We start from the raw sequence: 19,839 nt of genomic DNA on the forward strand, positions 1-19,839 counted from the left end.
AGGGATATCCTTGTCTCAGTATGTAAAAATTTTAAAAAATTAAAAAATAAAAAATAAAAAAAGGAATAAAGTGTATGCACTCTACTGTAAGTCGCTCTGGATAAGAGCGTCTGCTAAATGACTAAAATGTAAAATGTAAATGTAAAGATTTCAGCAAACAGGAGCTTGAAGTGATGTTGGAGGAAATAGCAACCAGGAAAAGGTTGCTGTTGCGGAGACTCGATAACTGCGGGGTCACTGCAGAGACCAAAAAGAGAAGATGGGCGAGAGTGGCAGAGTCTGCCTCTGCCATCTGGGGTATGGCAAGGGACAGTGACACCGTAAAAAAAAAGTGGTCTGACATCAAGTCGGCTGCTAAGAAGAAGGGGGATGAGAGAAGCAATGAGTTGAAGAAGACGGAAGCAGGGGGATCAACCATTCATATGGACCAGCTGGAGGAGAAGGTGGTTGAGGGACTGCGCGACTGGTAAGTTAGGTAGGTAGCTAGCTAGCTAATGCGTAACGACATAAGTCAACATAGCTAACGACTTTAACGTTAGCTAAGTTAGCCAAGTTATTCTTTGCAAGTTGACGAGCTGATGCTAGCTATTTAACACTTCTAGAATATTGTAAAATATTGTTAAGTACATTTCCAAGAACAAATACTAAAACATTATGTTCAAGACTCACTTTTTTCTAAGGAAAAAAACGTAAGAACATTTTCCAATAAATGTATTGAGGAATAGCAACCTTTCTTAACTTTCTTCATAAGTCTGTAGTTAAGGAAAAATGGCGGTTAAGAAGACATTTCTTCTTAAGAAGGTTTTGTGAATCAGGGCCCAGGTCCTCGCTGGCTGGCTCTCTGTGCCCCTCACTGCACAGACACACACATATGATGTAGGCACTGCACAAACACAAACAAACGGTACGCACACACACACACACACACACACACACACACACACACACACACACACACACACACACACACACACACACACACACACACACACACACACACACACACACACACACACACACACACACACACACTCCCCTTTCTCCAAGTAACACACACGCACACACATACACAGACAAATGTGCAAGTTTTGACACACACACAATTAGATATACAGTGCCTTCGGAAAGTATTCAGACCCTATGACTTTTTCCACATTTTGTTACGTTACTAACACGACTCAGGATAAGACCCAGATGCAGACACAGGAGGCAGCAGTTCGAATCTCAGATGTGTATTACAAAACGGGGCAGGCAAACGGCAGGTCAAGGGCAGGCAGAGGTCCGTAATCTAAGGCAGCATCAATCAGGGACAGAATGGCAGGCATGCTCGACGTCAGGGTAGGAAGAATGGTCAGGACCGGGAAGACTACAACTATGTGTTGTGTTACATTAACAATAATTCTTAGAAGGACTATACTTTAAGAAGAAAGAAATCAATGCCGGTGATGTTTGGTGAGAACCTGCCTACAAGCCCTCAGTCCAGCCTTTCCCAGCCTATTGCGGACAGTCTGAGCACTGATGGAGGGATTGTGCGTTCCTGGTGTAACTCGGGCAGTTGTTGTTGCCATCCTGTACCTGTCCCGCAGGTGTGATGTTCGGATGTACCGATCCTGTGCAGGTGTTGTTACACGTGGTCCGCCACTGCGAGGACGATCAGCTGTCCATCCTGTCTCCCTGTAACGCTATCTTAGGCGTCTCACAGTACGGACATTGCAATTTATTGTCCAGGCCACATCTGCAGTCCTCATGCCTCCTTGCAGCATGCCTAAGGCATGTTCACGCAGATGAGCAGGGACCCTGGGCATCTTTCTTTTGGTGTTTTTCAGAGTCAGTAGAAAGGACTCTTTAGTGTCTTAAGTTTTCATAACTGTGACCTTAATTGCCTACCGTCTGTAAGCTGTTAGTGTCTTAACAACCGTTCCACAGGTGCATGTTCATTAATTGTTTATGGATCATTGAACAAGCATGGGAAACAGTGTTTAAACCCTTTACAATGAAGATCTGTGAAGTTATTTGGATTTCTACTAATTATCTTTAAAAGACAGTGTCCTGAAAAAGGGACGTTTCTTTTTTTCCTGAGTTTACATGTTGACTATTATTCAATTCTTCACAATATTTTTTTCTGAACAAAATGCTCAAGCTTTCAGAGCAGCAGACAGGTGAGTATATTACATGTTGTTTTCTAGTCCAAACCCAAACTGTGTCATCAAGGTGAAGAATCCCGATGGCAATGGGAGGACATTTTCACACTCTCGAGCTGTATTGTCACAAAATGGAGGTTTAGTCAGTCTTCCTCTTCTCTGAGAAAAACAAAAAATGGTTTTCCTTATTCTCAAGCGCACTCTGTGATGTTTTCACCTATTGCTGTGAACAAAACTGTAGTATGCCACTGTTTTTGCTGATGGAAAGACTTGGTATACTATAATACTGCAAATGCATGACTCCTATCAGGACAATACAGAACATGCCTTAACAGTGACATCATTTCTTGTTAATGTACAGTATAGATGGACTGAACAATATAATTTGTGCAATGTATATTCAAATGAACAGTTTTGACCAGGGAAATACATTTGTTGAACACATGATCAAATTCTATAAATTGTATATAAAATGTTCCATCTAATTAAAAAAAATATTATATTGTAGGAAAATATATATATATATTAAAAGGGATGCATTTTCAATAGATAATGGCAAGCATACAATACAGTACAATGTACCAACCCATTTGAAGTGATCGTGTAAGTGTCGTAGGGTTGAGTGTCCTGGGTTGAAAGAGGACAAGGACTGGCAGCATTTGTCTTGTGTTTTAGTGAAAGGCAGTCCCCTCTATAGTGTACAGAGATAGAGAGAAAGAGAGAGTGAGATGATCTGACAGCGTGGTGACACAAAGTGACACAAAGTGACAATGGATGGCAGTCAGTTTTTTGTGCGACCTGCATTTTGTGCCAAAGAGGAGTTTGAATTCCAAAGGAATGTAGTCCGAATAAAATCAACATACAAAGGGAGATGACACTCATGAAGAGTGGAAAGAGAAAATGTATCAATAATAATAACTTGAATGTATCATGAAAAGAAATGGCACAGAAGGTGAACATGTAAATATTTGAAGACGAGTGGATGGAAGCAAATCTGAGTAAAAAGAGAAGTTCACATAGTCGAGAAAATGTCTTCGGTAAAGTGTTATCATCATGACGGAATTTTAATGTCTCTGCTTGCTCTTCAAGGAAAGTCAGTTTTAAACAAATGTGTCGCTGATATCTTTATGATAACTGTGATGCACACAGACATTGTAGAAAGTACTACATTTGAATAAATGTGGATTCCACTTTGTCTTGTGTTTAGTATACTGGTGATTTACTGTATAACAATTTAAGAAATTATACTACTGCTTATGGTTATTAGTGAGACAGACTCAGAAGGTTAAGTGGCTCTCATGACCTTTTCTCAGGTTTTTACAAGTAAATTATTGCAAGCCGTGATCAAGTTGAAAATGTAACTGTCTTTTCATCATTCACTGATGATTTAGCTCAAAATTGACAAGCTGTCATCGCCACTAATAATGTGTTTAAAGTGAGGATTGCAATTAAGTTCATTGTTGAAAACCATATGGCTGGCGTAGTAAAAACAGAAACAAATTTTAGATTTTACTTCTCAACAGCAATGTTATACATTCGGAAAGTATTCAGACCCCTTCACTTTCTCCACATTTTGCTACGTTACAGCCTTATTCTAAAATGGATTAAATAGATTTTTTTTCTCATCAATCTGCACATAATACCCGATAAAGTCAGCAAAAAAGAAAAAAACGTTTTTTAGAAAACTGAAATGTCACATTTACATAAGTATTCAGACCCTTTACTCAGTACTTTGTTTAAGCAGCTTTGGCAGCAGTTACAGCCTCGTGTCTTCTTGGGTATGACGCTACAAGCTTGGCACCCCTGTATTTGGGGAGTTTCTCCCATTCTTCTCTGCAAATCCTCTCAAGCTCTGTCAGGTTGGATGGGGAGCGTCGCTGCACAGCTTTTGCAGGTCTCTCCAGAGATGTTCGATCGGGTTCAAGTCAAGGCATTGGCTGGGCCACTCAAGGACATTCAATGACTTGTCCCGAAGCCACTCCTGGGTTTTCTTGGCTATGTGCTTAGGGTCGTTGTCCTGTTGGAAGATAAACCTTCGCCCCAGTCTGAGGTCCTGAGCGCTCAGGAGCTGTACTTTGCTCCGTTCATCTTTTCCTCGATCCTGACTAGTCTCCCAGTCCCTGCTGCTGAAAAACAACCCCACCGCATTTTTTATTTATTTTTACCTTTATTTAAATATGCAAGTCAGTTAAGAACAAATTCTTATTTACAATGATGGCCTAGGAACAGTGGGTTAACTGCCTTGTTCAGGGGCAGAACAACAGATTTTTACCTTGTCAGCTCGGGATTTGATCTATCAACCTTTCGGTTACTGGCCCAACGCTTTAAATGAATGAAAACAAATGATACTGACAGGATGTGACAAAAAACTCATATCTGGGGAGAAAGGAAAAAATATATTTGATCCAGTTTAGAATAAAGCTGTAACATAAAAAAAGTGTGGAACATGTGTCTAAATACTTTCCTAATGCACTGTATGATGTAGTTAGTTAGCTAGCTATAGCCAGTCAGTGAATTCCCAATCAATGTGATTAGACTGCCATTCACACAGCTAATACTAGCTAGGTAACTAGCTAACATTATTTTTGATGACACATGTATATGAATGATAGCTAACTAGTAAGCTAGCTAATAAACTTAGCAGAAATCAGAGGAAGCTGGTAGGAGTAGCTATAGTAGGATGAGCTCAGTGTAATGGCTGGAATGGATTCAATTGAACTGAGTGTTTGGTACCATTCCATTGATTCCTATCCAGCCATTACAATGAGCTTGTCCTCCTATAGCTCCCCCCACCATCCTCTTCTGGCAGAAATATTGTTGCCCAAGAAGTAAACTAGCTAGCTAGCTAGAAACAAGCTAGCTAGACAGCCATTGGTGCTGCTAAGTACATCATAAAATAATCTGCATATTTTGGTCAGAGTCGAATTTGTATCCAGCTGGATTAAATGTAAAATAGAGTTCTGATTGTGTTCTCAACAGTACAATATTGAGCATGTGAGCTTTGAACCTTTTCAGTTATTGTCAGGTTGATAATGACTGTCCTTACCAACAGTCTGTCCTTACAAGCAGCAATTTGCATTACATTTATCTCTCTCTCTCTCTCTCACGTACACACACACAAAGAGAGAGAGAGGCTGTGTGTGTGTGCGTGTGCGTGTGAGAGAGAGAGAAATGTGAAATGTAAATACAATTTTGAAGCAAATAATAAATCAAATGCTGCAGCTATGGAGGTGAACATGCGCCTGCATTTTTGGAGTGCCCTGTTAGGGTGAAGGAGAATGGAGTGGCAAGGGTAAGATGTGTCCAGCGTCTCCTATCTGGAGGCGGTGATCAAATTTGAAGTAACGAGAGGCGGGGAAGAAGCAATGGTAGTAGAGCCACCACGACGACAAGGTTTCTCATCAACCGAGGGATAGTGAAGTGCTGCATGTTAAAAAAGTGGACTTTGCATTATTCATTTCAATGGTCATAAACTGTACAACACATGCGGAAAAGAAGTCTAAGAAAATTGGAATCATTGTGAATGCCACTGAACGTTTTGTTTTTTTGTGTGATTTCACAGCCGAGACGGTGCAATAAATTCTGTTGGTGAATGTAGCCCCATCACAAGGGATGTATTTTGGAGTGGACTGTGATTGAAGTATGATGTTTTATTTTATTTATTTAAACAATTTATAGTTAACGTGTTTTATTTTGTATGAAGTCGTTTTACGCCTTTCCCGGAATGTTTTTTTGTTTCTTCTTCAATTCCCCCTCCAGCTGCCGGCGGTAATGGACCATTAACATTGGATGCCAACCGCCGTTAAACCCCATCGAAGAAGAAGTACCACAATGCATTGCTTTACCAGCTACTTCCTAAATACAGATGGCCACCGTGTTTACACCCAAATTTGTTGTGATAAAATAAGATCCATCTGTCAAGGTACCTAGATGACATTTTGTCGACATAGCTAATAATTTTAGCTTGATTTCCTTATGCAGTTTGTAAGTTGCGTAAGGTTGTCCGCTCGCAAATCTCGTTTTACACGCAGCAGCACTAACTTGAGCTAGACAGTTAACTAACGTTGGCTAGCATTAGCAAGCTACTGCACTGTAGCTAGCCAGGAATTTGTGCCTTGATTGGCGCATTATATTTCACTTTAGTATTTGGTGGCAGTAAGTCAGCTAGCTAGTATCGATTACGGACAGGTAATGTTAGCTTGCCTGCCTCAAACCACAGGCAAGTAGCTAGTCATAACAACAGCTAGCTAACTTGACTTGCTAACGTGGCTAGCCACACAGCTGAATCTTTCCACAATGTGAGTTGTCTATTGCCTTGCGCATCATCAGCAAGTGTTTATTTTTTTAATATTTTTTTTACAATTCGAAGATGTACACCTTATTATCTGGTCTGTACAAATACGTGTTCCAGAAGGACGAATACTGCATCTTGATCCTAGGACTTGACAATGCAGGAAAAACGGTAAGTCTGTCTCATAGCAGTTTTCTCTCGTTGGAAGAGCACGCTGAGCACCGCGCATTGTCTTTGTTTGTCTCTGTTGGATGAACTGCTGCTGCTTGTTTGATTTAGTCATGTATGTTCTACACACAGACCTTTTTGGAACAGACCAAGACCAAGTTCAGTAAGAACTACAAGGGAATGAATTTGTCCAAGATCACCACTACAGTTGGACTTAACAGTAAGTATAGCCAACCAGTAAGACTGGGCTTGTTGTGTTGCATTCAATTGTAGCACATTGGTTTTCAAGAGGCCATGCCATTCTAATATGTTCTTCTGACTACTTCCTTCACGCAGTCGGCACAATCGATGTGGGAAAAGCTCGTCTAATGTTCTGGGACCTTGGTGGTCAAGAGGAGCTTCAGTCGCTATGGGACAAAGTGAGCAGCACCGATATCAAATTACACACACACACACCATATCTAGCTAGATGTCATGTCTGTTTTTGTCATTCAAGTACAATGATTTGAGGTTGACTACTGAAACATGACATTGTTTGCTTTGTGAATCCGCAGTACTACGCCGAGTCCCACGGTGTGATCTATGTTATAGACTCCACCGATGAGGAGCGACTAACAGAATCAAAAGAGGCATTTGGTGAGTTCCTCACTAGCTTGCCTGAAGCATTTAGAGAAGAATGCCAAACGTCAAGAGGGCACATAGTGACATTTGTCATGGGCTACAGTCTGATTCACTTACTGAATGTACACTCCACATTATGGATGTAAAAGGAATGGACTGGTGTGAGAAATATGGTGAAAACTCCCTAGCCCCTGCTTGCACCAATATAACGACTTTAAAGGGATAGTTAATTCAATCTTTTAGTATTTTATTCACTGTTAATACAATCAGAGAGAGAGAGGGTGAGTTTCACAATTGGATAATCACAAAAAGCACACATCACCATAGCTAGTGGGAGTGAACTTCGAGAGAAGCGGGAATGTGGTGGGGGCGGCTATGAGCTGGTGGCTGGGGCGGTGTAGTAGCCGATGAGGGGTGCCTGACAGGGGCAGCCAATGACCAAAATGCCGCCCTAAAGTGCCGCTGCAGCCGGCTGCCAAATCTAGCATTATCCTGCCCAATGCAATGCAACAACCCTAATTGTGCATGTCAGCAGTCTAGTTTTCAAGATTGAGCAGTACAAAGCAAAAACTGTGATGTTGTGTTTTAGCGTCTCATGAGAGGGAGTCAGCAAATCCACTCTTCCTAACAGAAGGGTCAAGTATTGAACCATAGCTTGGACTGACGGTTCCATTTTCTTTTTTTCCAGAGAAAATGATCAGCAGTGAGGTTTTGGAAGGTGTGCCTCTCCTGGTGCTCGCCAACAAGCAGGATGTGGAAGTAGGCCTATATAATCCAGTCTGGGGTTGTTTTGAAAAGAAGTCTAAACTAACCATTTCTTGTATAAACTAAATATGACAAGGCTTGTTGCCAGCAGAAGTTGTTTGGCCTATAATATGATCACAACAAAGTAGTCCTCCATCCCTCATGCATACTTTTCATAGATGACTCGGTGTTATAATATGTTATACCATACCCGTACTATACACTGAGTGTACAAAACATGAAGAACACCTGCTCTTTCCATGACAGACTGACCAGGTGAAAGCTGTGATCCCGTATTGATGTCATTTCAATCCACTTCAATCAGAATAGATGAAATGGGAGGAAACAGATTAAAGAAGGATTTTTAAGCCTTGAGACATGGATTGTGTATGTGTGCCATTCAGAGGGTGAATGGGCAATACAAAAAATGTAAGTGTCTTTGAACAGAGGATGGTATTAGGTGCCAGGCGCAGCGGTTTGTATCAAGAACTGCATCGCTGCTGGGTTTTTCACACTCTACAGTTTCCCTTGAGTTTCAAGAATGGTCCACCACCCAAAGGACATCCAGCCAACTTGAAACAACTTTGGGAAACATTGGCGTTAACATGGGCCAGCATCCCAACTTGTGGATAACCCGACAAATTGAGTCCGTTCTGAGAGCAAAAGGTGGGGGGGTGCAACTCAATATTAGAAAGATGTACCTAATGTTTGGTATACTCAGTGTTCAAGCTCACCTTAATGTGGTGTTATTGTACTCTTGAAATAAATGTGATTGACAATTTCTACCACATACAGCTATCCCTTGCTAGGTCAATTCTGTCTCTTTGAAAATCTCTAAGATCGTATCCATTTAGGCATATTTCTTTGTCTTTTTTTTCCGGTAGAACTGTATGTCTGTGCCGGACATCAAAACCGCTTTTAGCGACTGCGCTCCAAAGATCGGTAAACGAGATTGCCTGGTGCAGCCTTGCACAGCCCTAACAGGGTAAGAACAGAGTTTTCTATTCCACTTTACTCTCTGTTGTACATCTGGTCTGAGAGAACTCGTGTGTGTGTGTGTGTGTACAGGCACGCACAAATTTACTATTTGTCATCTTTGCTTTAAGAAAAGCAGTACTCTTTGCTCATAATGAATTCCCTCTCAGGCAGGGGGTTAACGAAGGCATCGAGTGGATGGTGAAGTGTGTCATCAGAAACATTCACCGGCCACCGAGACTGAAGGACATCACATAGAGCAAGCCATGACTTCCCCACTAGGGCTCCCGAAACCGGGTCCTATTCATTAGGCACCAAATGGTAGAAAACGTACTGAAACAAGAAGGGACTACTTACACTGCCAGTCCAATAAGAACCATTTTCAGTTGAAATATGCTTTAAAACATTTTCCTACGTTCTGCCCTGTTGAATACGACCCAGGCGCCCGTTTTGCTACAGTGTGACTTTCAGAAACCGAGATGGATTCTATCCATGCCCTGCCAATGAACTTCTCTCTCATCCTATTTGAGTGGGTGCTTTTGAACTCAAGTCTATTTTTCAGATACAGCTTAGCATCAGGGGGAAACAATTGGGAAACTATTGATTATTGTATATTATTTGGATATGTACTCTGATTTGGGTGAAATGCTTTTTGAGGGGTTCTGATCTAAGTATAACAGTGTCAAGTCGATAAAGTTTTTATCTAGCTCAAGTACCTCCGTTTCCCTTCGGTAGTATAATCCGTAATCATAAAGCGTCTCAGAGTCGGGTGCTGATCTAGTATCAACTTTTCCTTTTAGATCATAATGAATCAAATTGATATGGATTGTTTTACTCTGAATACGGGGCCCTGTGTTTTCATCCCAATGCTTGAGTTTTTTTTTAAGTCAGAGGATGAACCTTGACACAACCTTGAGTTGTTATTTATATTATGCAAAGATGCTACATGTAATGGAATTGTACAGAGGGTCAACTATATATAAATGACTTCCCTTTCAATGACAAGACCTGTTTAAATACTAGTTTTATAGTTTGAAGTTGCGTGTGTGTGGTGTATAGTCGAGTCCCAAATGGAACAGGAATAGGTGTGTCCCCAATGGCATCCTATCTCTTTTTACTCTGTCTAACCTGGTGATATATGCAAGTATCTCCAATGATCAGGCTGAAAGCCTATTTGAATGACATTACGAAGATGTAATAAACAGTTGACACTTTTGTTTTACTTGTTCTTATATGTTAGTGTGGTAAAGAAATGTAAAGAATGTCAGCTGCTTTCTTTTAATCACATCCAAATTTCGATTCCTTTATTAATATTTTAGTTTTTACAAAACTGAAGGAAAGTAGAGTGGGATACACATGAAAGGAGGATATTCAAACCCTCGTCACCAGGGTGGAGTATGGTATTACGTTATCTGTGGTTTGTTTATTCACAAAAAAAAATGTACTCGCCTGAATGTAATACCCACCGGAAAATGTAATAAGTTACATTATCGGGAAAGAGTTATTACGTTCTGTTCATTACGCTATCCGTCAATGTATTACATTAACCAGTTTGATTATATTATAAAAGTTTTTACATTATGGCAAGTTATGGTATGCGGTGTTATTACATGATCTGTTTCAGGGTGTAAATCTGATTTGGCCACCAATCTCTTATTACATACCTTACACAAATGCATGCATTTCTAAACATTGGACTGAGCAAAGGGGTGGTGGTCTCCCATCGCTTCCTAACATAGTGGTGAAAAAAAGTATGGGAATCCTTTGGAATTACCTGGATTTCTGCATAAATTTGTCAAAAAATTTCATCTGATCTTCATCTAAGTTACAATAATAGACAGTGTGCTTAAACTAAACACAAATTTTTGTATTTTTCTTGTCTATATTGAATACATAATTTAAACATTCACAGTGTAGGTTGGGAAAGGTATGTGAACCACTAGGCTAATGACTTCTCCAAAAGCTAATTGGAGTCAGGAGTCCAATCAATGAGATGAGATTGGAAGTGTGGGTTAGAGAGGCCTAACTCTATAAAAAACACTCACAAAATTAGAGTTTGCTACTCACAAGAAACGTTGCCTGATGTGAACCATGCCTCGAACAAAAGATCTCAGCCTTGATGTTCATCAGTCCACAGTAAGACATTGTCTATAAATGGAGAAAGCACTTCTGCAACTCTCCCTAGGAGTGGCCGTAAGGGAAAGATGACTGCAAGAGCACAGCGCAGAATGCTCAATGAGGCTAAGAAGAATCCTAGAGGGTCAGCTAAAGACTTACAGAAATATCTGGAACATGTTAACATCTCTGTTGACGAGTCTACTATGCGTTAAACACTAAACAAGACTAGTGTTCATGGGAGGACACCACGGAAGAAGCCACTGCTGTCAAAAATAAAACATTGCTGCACATCTGAAGTTTGCAAAAGTGCACCTGGATTTTTCACAGGGCTACTGGCAAAATATTCTGTGGACAGATGAAACTACAGTTTAGTTGTTTGCAAGGAACACACAACACTGTGGAGAAAAAAAGGCACAGCGCACCAACATCAAAAACTTATCCCAACTGTAAAGTATGGTGGAGGGACCATCATCGTTTGGGGCTGCTTTGCTGCCTCAGGACCTGGACAGATTGCTATCATCAACGGAAAAAATGAATTTCCAAGTTCATCAAGACATTTTGCAGGAGAATGTAAGGCTATCTGTCTGCCAATTAATGCTCAACAGAAGTTGGGTGATGCAACAGGACAACGACCCAAAACACAGAAGTAAATCAACAACAGAATGGCTTCAACAGAAGAAAATACGTCTTCTGGAGTGGCCCTGTCAGAGTCCTGACCTCAACCCGATTGAGATGCTGTGGCATGACCTCAAGAGAGGGGTTCACACCAGACATCCCAAGGATATTGCTGAACTGAAACAGTTTTGTCAAGAGGAATGGTCCAAAATTATTCCTGACCGTTGTGCAGGTCTGATCCGCAACTACAGAAAACATTTGGTTGAGGTTATTGCTGTCAAAGGAGGGTCAACCAGTTATTAAATCCAAGGGTTCACATACTTTTCCCACCCTGCACTGTGAATGTTTACACAGTGTGTTCAAAAAAGACATGAAAGCGTATAATTGTGTGTTATTAGTTTAAACATACTGTGTTCTTCTATTGTTGTGACAGATGAAGATCAGATCAAATGTTATGACAAATTTATGCAGAAATCCAGGTAATTCCAAAGTGTTCTCATACTTTTTCTTGCCACTGTGGATTTCACTTCACTTGCTTGATTACCACAAAGTCCCTGAATCCCTTCTGTTTGACTTTGCAAATCAATATTTCACAATTACCCACCCATGCAACGATGACACCAACACACGTAATGCATGTTATGGAACCTACAGTATAAAATGACCAAACCATTGTGGTGTGTATCACATCTAGTATGCTACACGTCAGTCACAGTGGTGTGTGGGCATTTCAGGAAGTGCTGCTGCAGTATTTGTGCTGTGGATCAACAACCACTAGATTGTTACCTAGCAACAAATACACTACACTTCCTTTGTCAGTTTTTGCAGAAATTAAACCTAGAACATAGGTTTCACAAAAGGTGAAAATAGAACATAGATTTCTTAGAACATGAACTGTTGAGATACTGTCCACCACACCTGGGGGTTGGCTTTGCAGATAAATCTTGTTTCCTTTACCAGGAAGGAATGTAATCAATGTGAGGTCATTCTTTGCTCACATGCAAAACTGGCACAGTAATAAAACCATAAAGTCAGCAAAACATTGTATAATAAATATATATATATATTTTTAAAGTATTTGTAGTTGAAGCACCCTTGGGAAAATGTAATGCATTTCAACAGAATTCTCATTATTCTATAGTTACTGCTTTAAGGTCTTTTCTCATACTAGGGTGGGACAGTACCAGATTTTCAAACCGTCATACCATTTCTTTACCATACTGAGGTTACCGGAAGTGGACACAAGGGGCGCTATTTCAACAGCAAAAAATTGACGCACAAAACAATTTAGGCAACAGGGATCTTGATCCAGGAGGGGATTGAATGTCTCTGCTGTAACCAAGAAGCTTGATCTTGACATCAGCCACTTAGCTAGCAAGTTAACAAACCAAATGCATAGCTGGAGTCCTGAGTTGGATATCATTTATTTGACACATTTTAGATTTCTTATAGCTATACGTAATTTATAGTTAAAAGCAGTGGCGTAGATCCCTGCGAGGTGGATTTGACCGAATAAAAAAAAAATGTTTTTCAATGTATTTGTATACCTTAATTTATGACCAATAGGCTAAAATAGTCATATTTACTTAATGGCTACTTGGAAATAACTTTGACTGGCAAGTAAGAGCATGTCACTAAGGGATGACGCAATACAGATAAACCACAGGTGTGTCAGAAGGGTTAAAACATGCTTTGACAGGAAATGCCACGTCAGTGCATCTGATGATTTGATCAAATTACTTCTATAGATATAAAACTTTAGGACAGGAAAGGGTTGAAAATGTATATCATTTTAAAGTCATATATTTTACAATCAGCTAATTATTACAGTATATTGTTCCTCTAAATACGTTCAGACACCTTTAAGGAATTTGAGTTGTATGAGCAGGTTTGAGTTGTGTGTAGACTTATTCATGCTATGTGTAGACTTATAGACTTGTGTGTAGACGTATTCATGCTACGTATGCTTACCCACTGGGCACAGACGTCAATTCAATGTCTATTCCACATTGGTTCAACTTCATTTTATTGAAATGACGTGGAAACAACGTTGATTCAACCAGTGTGTGGCCATGCGGGTAATGCTCTTACTGGGATTGATAGTTGTGTTGAATTGAAGACACAACCTGTTTCAATTCATCAGAACCAGGGGCGTCATGCATTTATTATTTTAGAGGGGGCACAATGGATACATTTTCTTAAACATCTGAAACTGTTTTTTTCCTGCAATCTAGAGCCATAATCATTTAGCCTATTTCTATGTATAAATACATAAATATAATTCTGCATAGGTCATTTTAATGACAGTGTCATTCTGACTGTTGTAAATCACACATCTCAATATAATGCACAAACATGCTTAGAATATTACATCCTAATTACAACACAGTACATGGGATAATAACACGCATCATCAATACAGGCACAGATCATGGCATCATAATTAATACACAAATGGCATGATATTATATGGTGCCAGATAACATTTAAACCAAGTATTTTTCTGCATATCTAAGCATACCACTTGAGCTGTCTGTATCCTCCTGACTGGTGGTTATTTTTTTAAAGAAACAAAATAGGCTTCTCTGCATCGCTGCTAAAATCGGGGTAATAGATTGAAAGGAATGTGAGTCCTATTCAGTACATGTAGTAATTGCTTGCTTTTCTAAAGTCTAGCAACCTTGCCAACAGGCATGCCGGCTAAGATAGTTAGACAAGTTACTTTAACTTGATTGATAGCCTGAAATGGCTTGGTTGCTAGTTATGAGGTTGGGAACCTATCTAGCTGGGAACCTATCTACTATCTAGCTTTATAAAACTGCTAGGTGGCTAGTATGACAAGGAAACAAAACATTTTAATTTGATTAGTTCATCAAGAAGGAATCAATAGGCTACATAGCTTGATCAAAACTAATGTACAAACATACCTCCTGCAAGTCCTGCCCATCACCGGATCTCCAACTCCACTGACTATACTGTCTGCATGCACTGGAGTATCTAGCATCCTTCCTAGCATATCTTTGCTCCATTGTGCACTTTGGACTGAACCACTTACTAGGGAGAATTGGGGGGGGGTCTTTGCCTGGTCCAGTCAGTGTGACCCCTCCGCAAAATACTGTTGAGAGATATTTTTATAAATAATTATGATAACTTAAGTTTAGTCATTAATTTAACATCTGGAAGAAAAACATCTTAGGGGGCACGTTCCCTTGTGCCTCCTATGGGTATGACATCTTTGATCAGAACCCCACATTAATATATGTCAAATAAATATATTGTCAAATGAATATTAAGAACCATATAGATGTCATGCTCCGTTTTCTCTCACGGATTCTGTCTGTGGCAGACTTACACTGACTGGCATTAATAAAGTACAAGTAATGCAGGAAGTGGTGTTGAGAAACCAGTAGAGGGCATCCTCCCTCTAGCCCAAGTACTATAGATCCCAATTCACCCATCTCGGGATGATGAGTGCTGACGTCATACATCAAACTGTAGCAGGACTAACCCTCAGTGTACTGGCCAAGGTCTAATAAGCACACTAATAATAACGTGGCCCCTAGTCTACAATACATACAATCATAATCATTCCCCTAGCATATTATGTGTATTTACTTAACTGGTTATATGTGGTGGCAGGTAGCCTAGTGGTTAGAGCGTTGGACTAGTAACCGTAAGGTTGCAAGATCAAATCCCTGAGCTGACAAGGTAAACATCTGTCGTTCTGCCCCTGAACATCGGGCAGTTAACCCACTGTTCCTAGGCCATCGTTGAAAATAAGAATTTGTTCTTAACTGACTTGCCTAGTTAAATAAAAAATATATAGAAGTGTTCTTACTCAGACGACTATATATTATTCTGTCAGTACTTTGATATGAATGGATATTATCGTCGCGCCGGTCAGCACTACTATTGTTGGGATTGATTGAAGCTCAATGTTAAATTCAAATCTCCCTACCATCATATCTAAGCCAATATGATACCAATCTCGATTATAGTGCGCAAATCAACTTCATTGGAGGTATACAACACACTCCCTGATGATCTGTCCAGCCATTGCTGAGAAACACATAGCAATGAGGGATGGGCCTTGCACAAAGAGAGTCAGATGAAAGCCTTGGCTCAAGCAAACAAATGTCAGCTGTGTTTTCTTTGTACGCACAGAAACGGTCATGTAAATTGATTTAATCCAAATCATTCAATGGGTTGCTCCTGTCTATAACCACACTTCTGTCTGGCCTTGGTGGTGTTCTTGGTCATCATTGAAATAGTCCAGGTAATCCATTTTCCTCCATTGCCAAGGTTAACCTGGGGGCCAGGTTAATCTGAAGCTAAACCTGCCTCTGGCCAGGTTTAATTTAAGTCTTCAGTTAGATCTAGATTAACTCGAATCGTTCTTCTGGAAGTCAGACTTTTAAAATCTAGACTAGGGCAAGTCTGAGACTATTTTAAGCCATGTCTAAGAAATGCAATTTCAGGCAGTCCGGTTTAAAAGTGAAATTCAGTCTAGGATTAGGCTTAATCTGTGTCCAAGAAACTGCCCCTATACCAAAAATAGGAGTGGATTAATTGATGATGGATTGACAGTATGTTTGAGCCGGCAGAGCCCACGGTGGATTAGCTCCTCCGTTTTTATTTTGCTCAAGGATTAATCCAGGCAAAAATAACATTGTCTGTCAATTATAGATGGCTTCCAGTTTTGGTTACAATACAATTTTAATGACATGTAAAAGTGTAGTTCAACTTCTATTTGAAATGGATTGAATGTGGAATGTTCATCGCAAGAAAAGTTAACATTAAACTCTGTGGTTGCAGACTACCAATGAAAGTTTACCAACGTTTACCAGACTACCAATAAAAGTTTATTTTAATATCTTTAACAGGCTTGTCAATAGCAGCAAAAGGACAGTCAAAAACAACAATTAATAAGTAGTACAGAATTTTCTTTGGAAAAACAGGTGAAGGGAATCACGTTACGATTTCTAAATCCTCCAACATTTCATGTAGGCTACAGTCTTTGTCATTTCATCCACAAATGGTGGTGCTGAAGCACAGCTCCGCAATTCATCCAATTAGAAAAATGATCTCACTGACTAGACACATCATTTATCTAAATGTCCAGCCCTTATATTTAGCCTCACAATGAAGTGTTTTATCATTTTATTTTCAGGACAACCAAGGCTACAAGTAGAACACAAAACAATTTGACATAAACAGTTGCATTTATGAGTGTTATTGACAAACGTCAACAACACAAAAATAAGGTCCACCAAAGCGAAAACGTAAAAAATGTATACTTTCATTTAAAATAAATGTATTTGACTGCTGTAAGTACATAAATTGTTTGCTCAATGGGAAATTAATATAAAACTAGTCATTGACAACTGTTTGGAGTTTGTGACAGAAACTGTGAGCTCATTACAGTATTATAGACACTATGTCCTTGGATTTCCTTTGTAGAAGAACCCTTTACCTTCTATTTCCTATTTTATTTTTACCTCCTTTTGCTCACCAATTTTATGATATCCAATTGCGATCCAATTACAATATTTTCTCATTGCTGCAACTCCCCAACGGGCTTGGGAGAGGTGAAGGTCGAGTCATCTGTCCTCCGAAACATGACCCGCCAAACTGCACTTCTTAACACCCGCCCACTTAACTCAGAAGTCAGACGCACCACTCTGTCGGAGGAAACACCGTTCAACTGACGACTGAAGTCAGCCTGCAGGCGCCCGGCCCACCACAAGGAGTCGCTAGAGCGCGATTTTCCCCCCCCCGGCCAAACCCTCCCCTAACTCGGACAATGCTGGGTCAATTGTGCGCCACCCTATGCGACTCCCGGTCACCTTCTAATGACTCTTGTGTAGCTTGTGAGAGTAAAACATGTTCGTGTTTGTTAGTCTCAGCTTTTCATAGATGGCTTGAGTTGCAAACTATTAAAAACTATTTGGACTCAGTAAAAAAAGACCCGGCCCCGGGCATGTCATGCCAAATAATGTCCACTTGACAAAAAGTGTCCCCCCTATTAGCGTCTGTTGCCATAACAACGGTGTGATGAGATAATGCCTCAAATTTTGGAGATCATTACAGCCAAACTGATGTTCTTTTCATCCTGGGTATGTAAACGAAGCTGATTTCTGCAACAATTTCACTGCTTAAATGAGTTTTGTTTAGTTAAAAGATGAAAACATTACTTTGAACTACTTTTTGGTACTTTGTTAACATTTCAACAACATGAAATCCAGGTCTTAAACATTGCTACTGTCACGACTTCCACCGAAGTTGTTTCCTCTCCTTGTTCGGGCGGTGTTCGGAGGTTGGCGTCACCGGTCTTCTAGCCATCGTCGATCCACTTTTCATTTTCCATTTGTTTTGTCGTGTTTTCCTACACACCTGGTTTCCATTTCCCTCATCAGGTGTTGTGTATTGAACCCTCTGATCCCCCCATGTCCTTGTGTGGAATTGTTTGTTTCTAAGTGCTTGTGCACTATGTTACTGGTGCGTGTCGGGTTTTGTACCCATGTAGGTAATTTTTTTATTGCCGTTTGTTTTGAAATTAAACTGCTCCGGCTATTACCTATTTCTGCTCTCCTGCGTCTGACTTCATTGCCACCGCAACCCTTACAGCTACTTTTTTGAAATAGCAAAGGAAATGTCTAATCTGCTTGACACATTAAAGTTACTTACCTTACAGATCACAAAGTCAGCTAATTTCCATTCCTCCGTTTGATTCATACACAAGTTTGTCTTGCTGGCATGTTTTTATGTTGAGCTTCCCTCACCTGATCTTGTCTACATTGAAATAAAATGTTTTCACAAGTCTTCTATTATGATTTTTTTGTTGTATCTTGCATATCTTATTAGTACAACCTCGTGGTTGAATATATACTGAGTTTATTAGGTACACCCATCGAGTAGCGGGTTGGACTCCCCTTTTCCTCCAGAACAGCCTGAATTGGTATCAAGGGACCTAACGTATGCCAAGAAAACATTCCCCACACCATTACACCACCTCCACCAGCCTGAACGGTTGACACCAGACAGGATGGGGCCATGGACTCCTGCTGCTCATTCCAAATCCCGACACTGCCATCAGCATGACGCGACAGGAACTGGGATTTGTCGCACCAGGCAATGTTTTTCCACTCCTCAATTGTCCAGTGTTGATGATCGCGTGCCCACTAGAGCCCACTTGTTTTTAGCTGATAGGAGTGGAACCCGGTGTAGTCATCTGCTGCAGTAGCCCATTCATGATAACGAACGAACGAGTTGTGCCTTCCGAGATGCCGTTCTGCACACCGCTGTTGTACTGCGCCGTTATTTGCCTGTTTGTGGGCCACCTGTCACAGTAGCTTGCTTGTTTCTTGCCATTCTCCTTTGACCTCTCATCAATGAGCTGTTTTTGCCCAGAGGACTGCCACTGACTAAATGTTTTTTGTTTGTCACACCATTCTCGGTAAACCCTTGACACTGTTGTGCATGAAAAGCCCAGGAGGCCGTCCGTTTCTGAGATACTGGAACCGGCGCATCTGGCTGCCGCTTAGGTCACTCGTTTTGCCCATTCTAATGTTCAATAGGACAGTAACTGGATTACTGTCTGCCTGATTTATACAGCAAGCCACGTGACTCACTGTCTGTGGGAGCGAACTATATTCGTGAGCGGATGGTGTAACTAATAAACTGGCCACGGAGTGTATATGTGCCTATTGGAGGTCCTAGGATACAACAATAACAATGGACACCTTGTGAAACAGCTGTGATAACCAACCTGGCAATATTTAAGATTGAAATACCGAATATAAACTTTGATATTTTTGTGCTACAGGTGTGTCATTCATTTATTTTCACAGATTTTTTTTTCTACACTCACATGGCAATCATAGATTCAAATACTCAATTATGGTGTGTGGAATAGAGAGGAGTAGGGTGCTGTGTGTGGGGGGTGGGGGGGGGGGGTGCTGTGTGGGTGGGTGGTTGGGTGGTTCTGCCTGTCACTTGTTCTCAACAGACAGCCAGTCTTGGTAGGAGGACTTGAAGAAGGAGACTGCGAAGTCCAGGCACTGCTGCTCTCTTCTTTCTGAGTGTTTGCAGTGCTAGTGTTTTTAGTGCATCTGTGTATCTCGCATACAGTATTACGTGCCCAGTATGATAAAGCAAGCAAGCGTT

The 19,839-nt window shown here is 40.5% G+C and overlaps 1 protein-coding gene across 2 annotated transcripts; it reads left to right on the plus strand.

The window, feature by feature from the left end:
- The first annotated feature begins 5,930 nt into the window (after positions 1 to 5,930).
- LOC129842482 (ADP-ribosylation factor-related protein 1-like) lies at positions 5,931 to 10,155 on the plus strand. Of its 2 annotated transcripts, XM_055911044.1 has the most exons (8): positions 5,931 to 6,063; positions 6,511 to 6,603; positions 6,733 to 6,820; positions 6,937 to 7,019; positions 7,155 to 7,236; positions 7,910 to 7,980; positions 8,850 to 8,950; positions 9,111 to 10,155. In XM_055911044.1, exons 2-8 carry the CDS (start codon positions 6,511 to 6,513, stop codon positions 9,196 to 9,198), a joined length of 606 nt encoding a protein of 201 aa, XP_055767019.1. In that variant the 5' UTR covers positions 5,931 to 6,063; the 3' UTR covers positions 9,199 to 10,155. The 2 variants fall into 2 exon arrangements, with proteins under 2 accessions (XP_055767019.1, XP_055767018.1); XM_055911043.1 differs by having other exon boundaries at positions 5,933 to 6,603.
- The last annotated feature ends 9,684 nt before the right edge of the window (positions 10,156 to 19,839 follow it).

The sequence above is a fragment of the Salvelinus fontinalis genome, unplaced genomic scaffold, assembly GCF_029448725.1.
Source record: "Salvelinus fontinalis isolate EN_2023a unplaced genomic scaffold, ASM2944872v1 scaffold_0043, whole genome shotgun sequence".
NCBI lineage: Eukaryota > Metazoa > Chordata > Actinopteri > Salmoniformes > Salmonidae > Salvelinus > Salvelinus fontinalis.